General features: G+C 48.8%; 1 protein-coding gene across 2 annotated transcripts in view; it reads left to right on the top strand.

Annotated features, from left to right (window-relative positions):
- MAB21L3 (mab-21 like 3) overlaps positions 1-13,092 on the top strand; it is a 141,501-nt gene that overhangs the window by 30,280 nt on the left and 98,129 nt on the right. The window contains exons 1-2 of one of the 2 annotated variants that reach the window (XM_073670896.1): positions 5,299-5,597; positions 6,027-6,318. In XM_073670896.1, the coding sequence (XP_073526997.1) occupies positions 5,454-5,597; positions 6,027-6,318 (436 nt within the window). In that variant the 5' untranslated portion in view covers positions 5,299-5,453. Of the gene's footprint in view, positions 1-5,298; positions 5,598-6,026; positions 6,319-13,092 lie in introns of those variants that run through there. The other variant, XM_073670894.1, reaches the window with a different exon arrangement.

Genomic DNA, 13,092 nt, shown 5'->3' with positions numbered 1-13,092 from the left:
GTCTATATGTGCCTCTCACTTCTTTACCTTCACTTTCTTATGTGTTATTGCTAAGTCCCGTTAGACAAAGAAATTCCAGTGACTCTTTATCTCAAAACACAGTCAAACTCCATTTTGCAAAGCAAGGAGAAGCATATGGGATAACCAAAATGGAGTCAAGATAGATAAATAAATCCTGCTCTCATACACAGATGAAAGAAAGCCTGCGGAATTATGGACACATATAAAGACTATAATTACTAAAGAAGCCAGTAAGACCATAAACAAGAGGCAGAAGAGACCCCAGCAGCCATGGTTAACATAAGCGATCCTAAAGATCATCAAAGAAAGACAAATGGCAAAAGCAAAAGTTAACAGGCAGGAAGCAGAAAACATCAGTAAGGCTACGTTTACACACTGCGTATTTGCTTCTTTTTTTTACGCCCGCGTATTCTCCTGCAGTTTTTACCTGCTTTTTTTTACGCAGGTAAAAAAAAACCTCCATTCACACACTGCTTTTTTTGCTGCGTTTTTTTACGCATGCGTTTTTTTCTACAGTGTACACTACAAAGACAGAGAAACAAAGTTTGTTGAAAAAAAAAAAAAAAGTGTCATTGATGTCATTACCTGTCTTCTCTACTGAGACGAGATTATACACTGGAGTATACAGCATGGCTAATCTGGCAGCTGCAATGGCCTTAAGTGAATATGTTGAATTTCATGAAATAATTTAAAAAAAATTGACGTGGGGCTTCGCACTATATTTGTGTCCAGCCAGGTACAGCAGGCAGGAACGGGCTGCCCCCAACCACCAGCTGCCTATTTGTACCTAGCCGGACACAACAATATAGGGAAGCCCTTTTTTTTTTATTATTATTTCATGAATTTCATGAAATAATTAAAAAAAAAAAATACGTGGGGCTTCGCCCTATTTTTGTGTCCAGCCAGGTACAACTAGGCAGCTGGGGGCTGGAATCCGCAGCGCAGGGAGGCCCAAGCTTTCTGCCCCCCACTGCAAATTGCAGTCCGCAGCCGCCCCGGAAAATGGCGCGTTCATAGAAGCGCCATCTTCTGGCGCTGTACCCAACTCATCCAGGGCCCTGGTGCGGTGGCTCACTGGGTAATAAAGGGGTTAGGGCCAGCTTGGCATTATCAGCTGGCCCTAAGCCCGAAATTCAAGGGGTCACGCCAATATTAGACATGACCGCCATGAATTTCTAGTAAAGTATTTAAAAAAACACAACACATGGAAAAAAGTCCTTTAATTGAAATAAAGACACAATTCTTTATTGTTCTAAATTAAACCATACTTACCGTCATGCCCATTCCAGCTGAAGCCAACGATCTCCTGCAATAAAAGAAAAATAATAAAGCAACATCATCCTTACCTTTCCATGGTTCCCACGACAGCTTCAGCTCTGCTACATCGAGATAACAGGCTGGACCGCAGCAGAACGCTGCCATCCAGCCTGTCATCCCGCGGACACTGAGAAGCGCAGGCATGCTTGCGCTCCTCAGTGTCTCTCTGTGAGGGCATCCAGATGAGCCGAGTTAATGTCCAATGAACTCGGCTCACCTCATGCACGTCACTGACAGCGTGGGAAAATTCTCCTGCGCATGCGGTGCCGGCAAATGACGTCACCGCTTGAGCAGGAGAATTCTCCCATGCTGGGACGGCATTGAGATGGCAGGCTGGATCGCAGCTGAGCGCTGCCATCCAGCTTTTCATCCTTCAACCGGACCGGACGCCTCTCCCATCCATCGGATAGGTGAGTATCCATAGTTTTTTTCTTTTAACTTAAGCAGTGTATGTACTGCAGCCAGAAGCTGTCTCTACATACACTGCTAGGGGGACACTCACACTCACACACACGACACATAGACACAGACAGTACACACACGGCACACAGACACATACATTACACATACATATACTTACCGCCTCGATGAGGACACCGACATTGATGGACATTCTGTTGAAGGTGTCCATGCTCGTCACACGTGAGCAGCGGCGGGGAACCAGGAACAAAGAATTCCAAAATAGTGGGATTTCCGGTTCCTGTTTTCCCTAGGGCTGCCCCCGTGTGACGTCACATCCTTTATTTCTCCTGCACCTCCGTAAAAAAGCGCTGTAATTACGCAGTGTGCGAACACCGCTGCGTAATTCCATCGCTTATAATGGGCACAACATGGGAGAAAGCGCAGGCCGCGGTGCGTAAAGAACTGACATGTCAATTCTTTACGCAGCTGCGCTTTCGCGCTTTGTAAAATTAGACAGTGTCTGAATGGCAAAGTGAATTTCCCATTCACTTTGCCGGCAGACACAAGGCACATTGCGTATTTTGAAAAAGCGCGCGCGCAAAAAAACGCGCAAAAATACGCATTGTGTGAACGTAGCCTAAAAGACTAAAGAGACCCAATTAAGCAGACAAAATACTTTATTACCAAAAGATATGTACTGAGATAGCCTAAAGGGCAAGACCACAAGACTAGAAAAGTATACCTACAGATCAAAGAGCACAACAAAAGTTTCAACCAAGAGTGGGCATGTTGAAAGACTCCAACGGGAACAAACTGAGCCAGAACTGATCAAGGAAAGATGGAGACTACACCAAGCACCACTACAAGAATGACTCGGTGATATGGGAAGAAACTGAGACTGGAAATGATAGACAGCCGAACATCCTGAAAGATTAAGTTGTTGCTGCAATAAAGCTTCTGACAAACAACAAAGCGCCTGGATGTGATAGTATTCCAATAGAGCTAATAAATTCTTCTGAAGCAGCAGTTGATGTCATCACATGCCTGTGTCAGCAGATATGGACAACTGGTAAATGTCCCAAGGACTGGACAAGATCCCGGTTTATTCCTATTCCGAAGAAGGGAGATGCTACCGATAGTTTCCACAATCTGACTATTGCGCTCATACGCCATACCAGCAAAATATTACTGAAGATCCTACAAAGATGGTTACAGCCTTACTGATAAATAGCTGTCAGAGGAAGAAGCAGGATTCAGAAAAGGCAGAGGAACAAGAGATGTGATTGCTAACATTAGATGGATAATGGAAAAGGCCAAAGAATACAACAAGGAGATTGATTTCTGCTTCGACTACAGCAAAGCCTTCAATTGTGTTGATCACCAGGAACTTTGGAAAACCATGAAGGATATGGGTGTGCTGAACCATCTGATCAGCCTCATTAGGGACCTTTTACATCGACCAAGAAGCAACTGTCCGAATGGAACATTGCGACACGGAGTGATTCAAGTAGAGCGAGGTGTCCGACAAGGCGGCATCCTGCCATCATTTCACATCAGTTTATTTGCAGAAGCTATTTTCAGGAAGGCTGGACTTGACAAAAAAGAAGATGATTCATCCAGAAATTTTGACACCAACAATCTTAAATCTGCAGATGATACAACATTGGTAGTAACAAGAGTAGATCAAATGAATGAGTTATTATGGAGTGTCGAGATGGAAAACTTTAACATGGGACTGCTTCTCAACACAGAGAAAATAAAGATATTGCCTACTGCCAGAGTAGACTGCCGAGGAATAGTATACATGGGGGTCGTCCACAGAAGGAAGCTGCTCCCAAAGCCCAGGCACAAAAAAGCCACCTTCAACGTGCCAGGGCTTAGGCTGAAAAATATGAATACTACAGGGACTCTGTACTGTGGTGGGATTCAAAAAGGTTTGATGTCGCAAAGGTGAGAAGTGCAAAGAAAACTGCCTGGTGCCTCCAGTGAGACCTGGTAGTGGTTGTGACGGGGTGTGAGACGGAGCAGGCAGAGACAGCCGGCCGATGAACAGTCGAACAACCTTTATTGAGACTGGGAGAATATAACACCAAATGTAGATGTAGTTCCTTAGAGTCAGTAACACAGAAAGGGACGAATCCAGGGGCGCCACCCGGTAATCCAACGCCAAGTACAATGCAACAACAGTCTCAGACTAAGTCCTCAAATCCAGCAGAGTGGCGAGACATCACAATCTTACGTGGCAACTGATCTCCAATGTCCAATAGTCCAATGGATCTCCAATAGTCCATACAAGGCACCAGGATCTGGCCTCAGCACAGGTCCTAGCCCTTCACACAGCACAGCATCAACTAACTAAAAAACACGTGGCTTATTGTTCTCCTTCTCTTGGGATCAGCCCCCAGGTTGGGCAGAGATACAAACAACCCACCCCCCTTAAACATGTACTACAGGTAACTTGAAGAATTAGGAATCTCCTAGAACTCTAGTAGGTCTGCAGAGTTGTGTATTTAAGGGATGCCCCATGCAGAGAGGAACATGGGGCATCCCTTAAACATGGGGCATCCCCCCCCCCCTCCCCGCTAGATGCAGGACAGAAAATGCTAATATAGGCCTGAGTAAAGTATGGTCCATGAAGACAGGCTGGGGGGGAGGGGGCACTCTGTCACAGTGTTCATGTGTCCTTTTGTGGAGGCCCACAGAAGCCTCTCCTCAGTGCAAGACATATGAAAGCCCGCATAGAGTTTGCTCAAAAACACATGAAGGACTGCCAGACTATGAGAAATAAGATTCTCTGGTCTGATGAGACGAAGATAGAACTTTTTGGTAATAATTCTAAGCGGTATGTGTGGAGAAAACCAGGCACTGCTCATCACCTGCCCAATACAATCCCAACAGTGAAACATGGTGGTGGCAGCATCATGCTATGGGGGTGTTTTTCAGCTGCAGGGACAGGACGGCTGGTTGCAATTGAAGGAAACATGAATGCGGCCAAGTACAGAGATATCCTGGATGAAAACCTCTTCCAGAGTGCTCTGGACCTCAGACTTGGCCGAAGGTTCACCTTCCAACAAGACAATGACCCTAAGTACACAGCTAAAATAACAAAGGAGTGGCTTCAGAACAACTCTGTGACCATTCTTGACTGGCCCAGCCAGAGCCCTGACCTAAACCCAATTGAGCATCTCTGGAGAGACCTGAAAATGGCGGTCCACCAACGTTCACCATCCAACCTGACGGAACTGGAAAGGATCTGCAAGGAAGAATGGCAGAGGATCCCCAAATCCAGGTGTGAAAAACTTGTTGCATCATTCCCAAGAAGACTCATGGCTGTACTAGATCAAAAGGGGGCTTCTACTCAATACTGAGCAAAGGGGCTGAATACTTAAGACCATGTGATATTTCAGTTTTTCTTTTTTAATAAATTTGCAAAAATTTCTACATTTCTGTTTTTTTTCAGTGAAGATGGGGTGCAGAGTGGACTTTAATGAGAAAAAAAATTAACTTTTTAGAATTTACCAAATGGCTGCAATGAACAAAGAGTGAAAAATTTAAAGGGGTCTGAATACTTTCCATACCCACTGTATATGGACAATAGGGTGGTAAGGGAGATATTAGATCTGCCTAGGGGTCTCCAATCCCCCTTTCTGTAGTTGTTGGGCTCCCTTCCCCCTCTTACCATCGTTGTACAATTGTTCCTTTCCTCACCTTGCATGACACACGCGCAGGAGGTCATAACACACACGCAGGAGGTCATAGCACCGAACACAGGAAATCAGAGCAGGAAGCGCAAGGTCACAATGGCAAGCACAGGAGGTCAGAGCAGCGAGCACAGGAGGTCAAAGCAACGAGCACAGGTCAGAGCGACGAGCACATTTAGAAAGAACAACGCATGCAGGAGGTCAGAGCGCCGAGCACAGGAGGTCAGAGCACCGAGCACAGGAGGTCAGAGCGCTGAGCACAGGAGGTCAGAGCATCGAGCACAGGAGGTCAGAGCGTTGAGCACAGGAGGTCAGAGCGCCAAACACAGGAGATGAGAGGAAAGGTTAGACCAGCGAGCAAAAGAGATCAGAGTGGTGAGCACAGGAAGTCAGAGCGATGCATGCATGAGGTCAGAGCAGCGAACACAGGAGAACAGAGCAGCCAGCACAAGAAATAGGTGCACAATATCCCAGAATGCAGTTCTGAAGGTGACTGCAGCATAAGACTGTGTAGAGCAGGGGGTTTGCACCATTGTTAGCTCTGAATCCTCAAGGTTTCTGGTGACTTTCCTCCATATATTGCAGGTTTTGGCCCCATCACAACTGCTGGTGATGGTTCCTCTACGGGGCCTGAGTGGGTATCGCCAGAAGAGTTTGAGGCGATGGCGTTACTACACCCCTAGAGGTGTGCGGCTTATGAGCCCCGTTATGGAGCCGGAGAAGCTTCACCAGTGGCTAGAGTTGGAGCAGTTCCAGAAGAGCAGCTCACAATGGCATGACGCCGACGTCTCCATCCAGGGAGATCTAGTGCCCGGACGTTTACTGACCATCCTCCAAGGACTTCTCCAGCGAGCCATTCCTGCCTGTAACCTCACCAGTAAGAGAGCACAGCGACCCATCCTTGCCTTTAACCTGACCAGTAAGAGAGCACAGCGACACATCTTTGCTTGTAACCTCACCAGTAAGAGAGCACAGCGACCCATCCTTGCCTTTAACCTGACCAGTAAGAGAGCACAGCGACCCATCCTTTCCTTTAACCTGACCAGTTAGAGAGCACAGCGACCCATCCTTGCCTTTAACCTGACCAGTAAGAGAGCACAGCGACTCATCCTTGCCTTTAACCTGACCAGTAAGAGAGCACAGCGACCCATCCTTGCCTTTAACCTGACCAGTAAGAGAGCACAGCGACCCATCCTTGCCTTTAACCTGACCAGTAAGAGAGCACAGCGACCCATCCTTGCCTTTAACCTGACCAGTAAGAGAGCACAGCGACCCATCCTTGCCTGTAACCTGACATATAAGAGAGCACAGCGACCCATCCCTGCCTGTAACCTGACATATAAAAGAGCCCAGCAACCCATCCCTGCCTGTAACCTGACATATAAGAGAGCGCAGCGACCCATCCCTGCCTGTAACCTGACATATAAGAGAGCGCAGCGACCCATCCCTGCCCGTAACCTGAACAGTAAGAGAGCGCAGCGACTCATTCCTGCCCGTAACCTGACCAATAAGAAAGCATAGCGCCCCCTTCAATGCTTTGTAACCTGACCAGTAAGAGCGCACTGCGACCCATCCCTGTCTATAACTTGACCAGTAACAGAGCACAGCGCCCCATCCCTGCCTGTAATCTGACAAGAGAGCACAGCGACCCAGAGCAGTAAGAAATCACAACACCACATCCTTGCCTGTAGTGTGACCAGAAAGAGAGCAGCGTCCTTATCTCTTAGTGATTAAGTTACAGGCAGAGAACACGGCCCCCATCCCTGCCTGTAACCTGACAAGAAAGAGCAGAGCCACCATCAGTGCCTGTAACCTGACAAGAAAGATCAGAGCCCCCATCAGTGCCTGTAACCTGACAAGAAAGAGCAGAGCCCCCATCCATGCCTGTAACCTGACAAGAAAGAGCAGAGCCCCCATCCGTGCCTGTAACCTGACAAGAGCAGAGCCCCCATCCGTGCCTGTAACCTGACAAGAAAGAGCAGAGCCCCCATCAGTGCCTGTAACCTGAGAAGAAAGAGCAGAGCCCCCATCAGTGCCTGTAACCTGAGAAGAAAGAGCAGAGTCCCCATCCATGCCTGTAACCTGAGAAGAAAGAGCAGAGCCCCCATTAGTGCCTGTAACCTGACAAAGAGCAGAGCCCCCATCAGTGCCTGTAACCTGAGAAGAAAGAGCAGAGCCCCCATCCATGCCTGTAACCTGAGAAGAAAGAGCAGAGCCCCCATCCATGCCTGTAACCTGAGAAAAAAGAGCAGAGCCCCCATCCATGCCTGTAACCTGAGAAGAAAGAGCAGAGCCCCCATCCATGCCTGTAACCTGAGAAGAAAGAGCAGAGCCCTCATCCATGCCTGTAACCTGAGAAGAAAGAGCAGAGCCCCCATCCATGCCTGTAACCTGAGAAGAAAGAGCAGCGGCTCCATCTCTGCCTGTAACCTGACCAGTGTCATGGAGATATTAATGTCAGGGAGATATTAAGAAAATATTAACCATTTCCCCCCCCCCCCGAAGACCCCCTCACCACTTGTCAGTACAAGAACTGTCTCCATAAAAATCTCAGCACAAAGCCCCAATTAGCACACTCATGGGTAAGACCTTGTACACAAATGCTGACCAGATAGGTGTCACCAGCCTACTTAAAATGCGAGTAGATTTCCCCTGGAGAAGGCAGGGGGCAATTAGATAAATCTACAGATGCCAGTGGAAATTGCGTTCTCGGGATTTCAAAGAGAGTTGTTAAAAATCTCCAGACACTTCGGAGCTGAAAATGAAATATGGAATAGCTAAAGTTCCATGCATCCGATAATGATGGGACCTATATTTTTAGTGGCATTCAGCCAAGGAGTGTTATGCTCATTTTTTGTAGCCAAAAACCCCTCCGTGCAGCTGTAGTGCAAAAGCACCAGAATGACGGGTCGCTAATACGTCATGCGTGGTCTCTAAATGAAGGTAAAATCATAATAGAAAATTTGGTATCACTTTTGGGCTTCTGGGATCAATGCGCGATAAGTTATCCCAGAAGTTGGAATTTTTTAATAAAGACATGAAGGGTGTAGCCGAGCCCCTGTGATGTCAGCACAGGGGTGTGTGTGCAGATCTCTCCCTTCAGCATAAAACAGTTTGCTGAAGTTGGAGATTCACTCATTGGAGGGAGCATATGTATCATAAGCAAGGGGTCACGTTCCCCCGAACTGTCATAAGGATAGCTCCTGTCCAGCTATATTGAATCGATCTTTATAGAGTAAGTTTCTCCTTTAATCATTATTTTGTGTAACTGTTATGTATTGTAATGTCTCCTATGTAAAATCCTTGTTTATATTTTCCTTAAATTTTATATTTAATCCAAAACGGAGGCAATGTTTAATAGTCCTGCTTCTTTTGTTCTGTAATCGTTCCTCCCCCGAAGCCATATAAGCTACCAAAAAGCAGGTGTCTGGCCAGGCCTGAATTATAGTTCAAATTCGGCCGGTGGTGGCAGAGAATAATATTAATTGGGCTATCGTGCAGCTGGCAGCAACTGTACAGGGCGTACACACATATTCCTGGAGCTGGAATTCGGAGGTGTGACGCCATACGCTTTCTGCGTGCTTGCCAATGCCTAAGGAGTGAGTAGTCTGGATCGTGTGCTCGCGATTCCGGACGAAATCAGTGACACAGTGACGGCACTGTGAGATATTGTGTGATCTCTCCGGTGTCATCGCTGTGGAATCCCTGAAAACCAGAAAGGGAGCAATGCCCCTATCACTGCCTGTAAGCTGACCAGTAAGAGAGCAAAGCCCCTATCTCTGCCTGTAAGCTGACAAGAAAGAGCAGCAGCCCTATCACTGCCTGTAACCTTACCTACAGTAGTGTTCAAAATAATAGCAGTGTGTTGAAAAACATGAATTAGGGTATGTGCGCACGATCAGGATTTGAAGCAGAAATTTCCTAAGCATTTCTGCATCTCCTTGGCAGGAAAAACGCTGGGCATGCATCTTTTGAAGCATTTTTTAAAGTGTTTTGTACATCAATGAAAGCTAAATAAAGTTATTTGGTGGGACATTGCTTAAACCTTGGATTAAAATCAGAACTGGGGTGAGTATATTGGTTAATTTGAATGATTAAAGAATGTGTCTGTTGTAATTCAAATAAAGTGTTTATTCTGTGTCTGTGTGGTCATGAAAAGGTCTGATTGACACCTTGACATCAACAAACAAAAGAGCTAGATGTCAGCTATTCCCATTCACCCAATCTTCATTAGCATTTCTATTCATGTAATTTATGCGGCTGCTGTGAGCTGCTATTTTTAGCCTGGGAAAGTGCCATTTGCAAACATGGTCCCTGGCCATAATTAACAGCTCACAGCTTTTTCATTAGCCCCTATGTCCCCATGAACAGCAACAAGTAGCGCTTTGGACGCACCGTATTTTTGCTGTGTCCAAAACATGGTGTTCTAATGCCGCACTTTTGTTGTCGGTACATGTGAATCCACCGCATATAATGACACTTCAATCGGTCAAAATCTGCAGTGGAGACTAGCGTATCTGCTACAGAAATTTACACGCTGCGGGTGAGTTTGGGTGCGTGGCCGTGATCAGGAGCTGCTGCAGGTTTGACTCTGTGTGTGAATGCAATAAATTTACATGGTTCGGTGATGTGGATTTACCTATGTTCAATAGAATGCAACGTTTTGGACGCAGCAAAAAATATGAATCCAGAGCGCTGCTACATCCAGATTGTGGGCACAGAGCCTAAAAAGTAAAAAAAAAATAAAAAAAATTATGTGGGCTCCCGCGTCATTTTTATAACCAGCAGAGGGAAAGCCGACCGCTGGGGGCTGATAGTAGCCGGAGAAGGGGCCATTAGCCAACAATGTTCCCTGGTTATTAATATCAGCCCACAGCTGTTTGTCTAGCCTTTACTGGCTAGATTACTGGGGGACCCCAGAAAGAAAATTATGTGGGGTCCCCCTATAAAATCTAACCAGTAAAGGCTAAACTAGACAGCTGTGGTCTGATATTAATAGCCAGGGAAGGGGCCATGGATACTAGCCCCCTCCGGGGCTAATAATTTCACCCCTCAGCAGTCCCAGAAATGACGCATCCATAAAATGGCCAAATCTGGCGCTTAGCCTCCATTCTTCCCACTGCACTGTAGCGGTGGCAGTGGGGTGATGGGGTTGGGGTTCACGTCAGCCTTGTATTGGTGGCTGTCCTGAAGCCCAGGTTAGTAATGGAGGACGTCTATAAGATGCTCCCATTACTAACCGCATAGTAAAATGGTCGCTGCTTTTTCAATAAAAGACACGGCCAGAATAAAGTATTTTAATGAAATACACAGTTATACAATTTTTTTTAGCATCCCAAAGCCCTCGATCTCCTGAAAAAAAAACGTAAAATATCAAACAACCATATTCCTCACCTGTCCGCTGTCAATGACGTAGTCCATGTACCGCCAACGATTGTCCCACAACGATCCGTGTCACTTCTACAGCAGTGACATCAGCCATCACTGATGTCACTGCTGTAGAAGACAGCACTGTATACTGACAGGAATGTAAAATCACTCCTATCAGTATACATGCTGCAGGACAGGGGCGGAACTACCGCCCGTGCAGCCGGTTCATTGAACGGGGGCCCCGAGGGAGAGGGGGCCCCTCCAGCAGGGCCGCCATCAGGGCATGACTGCCCTGACTCCAGTATGGGGCCCAGCCGGTAGGGGGCCCCCCTCTTGTGCGTCTCTCTCCTCATGGGGCCCCCGGCCCCATGCTAAGAGCCGGGTCTGGGACATCTCAGCGCTGCGCTGCTGCGGCAGCGCCTTCATGATTCCCCTGACTTCCGGTCATGTGACGGCGCCGTCACATGGCCGGAAGTCAGGAGAACCTGGTGTCAGCGATTTGGACGAGCGCCAGGATTCTGCAGGGATCGCATGGGGGTAAGTATAACAAGTTTTTTTTTTTTTAAATACAATTTACTAGGAGTGGGGGGAATGGGAGATGCACATGGGGGGGGGAGATAAGAGATGCACATGTGGGGGGAAGATAAGAGATGCACATGTGGTGGAGGGGGGATGAGAGAGGTGCACATGTGGGGAAGGGGGATGAGAGATGCACATGGGGGGGATGAGAGAGGGGCACATGGGGGGGATGAGAGAGGGGCACATGGGGGGAATGGGAGATGCACATGTGGTGGAGGGGGATGAGAGAGGGGCACATGTGGTGGAGGGGGATGAGAGAGGTGCACATGTGGTGGAGGGGGATGAGAGAGGTGCACATGGGGGGGATGAGAGAGGTGCACATGTGGTGGAGGGGGATGAGAGAGGTGCACATGGGGGGGATGAGAGAGGTGCACATGTGGTGGAGGGGGATGAGAGAGGTGCACATGGGGGGGATGAGAGAGGTGCACATGTGGTGGAGGGGGATGAGAGAGGTGCACATGTGGTGGAGGGGGATGAGAGAGGTGCACATGGGGGGGATGAGAGAGGTGCACATGTGGTGGAGGGGGATGAGAGAGGTGCACATGGGGGGGATGAGAGAGGTGCACATGTGGTGGAGAGGGATGAGAGAGGTGCACATGGGGGGGATGAGAGAGGTGCACATGTGGTGGAGGGGGATGAGAGAGGTGCACATGTGGTGGAGGGGGATGAGAGAGGTGCACATGTGGGGAAGGGGGATGAGAGATGCACATGGGGGGGATGAGAGAGGGGCACATGGGGGGGATGAGAGAGGGGCACATGGGGGGAATGGCAGATGCACATGTGGTGGAGGGGGATGAGAGAGGGGCACATGTGGTGGAGGGGGATGAGAGAGGTGCACATGGGGGGGATGAGAGAGGTGCACATGTGGTGGAGGGGGATGAGAGAGGTGCACATGTGGTGAAGGGGGATGAGAGAGGTGCACATGTGGGGGAGGGGAATGAGAGAGGTGCACATGTGGGGGAGGGGAATGAGAGAGGTGCACATGTGGGGGAGGGGAATGAGAGAGGGGCACATGTGGTGGAGGGGGATGAGAGAGGTGCACATGTGGTGGAGGGGGATGAGAGAGGTGCACATGTGGTGGAGGGGGATGAGAGAGGTGCACATGTGGTGGAGGGAAATGAGAGAGGTGCACATGTGGGGGAGGGGAATGAGAGAGGTGCACATGTGGGGGAGGGGAATGAGAGAGGTGCACATGTGGGGGAGGGGAATGAGAGAGGTGCACATGTGGTGGAGGGGGATGAGAGAGGTGCACATGTGGTGGAGGGGGATGAGAGAGGTGCACATGTGGTGGAGGGGGATGAGAGAGGTGCACATGTGGTGGAGGGGAATGAGAGAGGTGCACATGTGGGGGAGGGGAATGAGAGAGGTGCACATGTGGGGGAGGGGAATGAGAGAGGTGCACATGTGGGGGAGGGGGATGAGAGAGGTGCACATGTGGGGGAGGGGAATGAGAGAGGTGCACATGTGGGGGAGGGGAATGAGAGAGTTGCACATGTGGGGGAGGGGGATGAGAGAGTTGCACATGTGGGGGAGGGGGATGAGAGAGGTGCACATGTGGGGGAGGGGAATGAGAGAGGTGCACATGTGGGGGAGGGGGATGAGAGAGGTGCACATGTGGGGGAGGGGGATGAGAGAGATGCACATGTGGGGGAGGGGGATGAGAGAGGTGCACATGTGGGGGAGGGGGATGAGAGAGGTGCAC

Source organism: Phyllobates terribilis, unplaced genomic scaffold (assembly GCF_046119375.1).
Source record: "Phyllobates terribilis strain yellow unplaced genomic scaffold, ASM4611937v1 Scaffold_2__4_contigs__length_985480577, whole genome shotgun sequence".
NCBI lineage: Eukaryota > Metazoa > Chordata > Amphibia > Anura > Dendrobatidae > Phyllobates > Phyllobates terribilis.
Note: the sequence above shows the minus strand (reverse complement) of the source record. Positions and strands in the feature narration are given on the sequence as shown.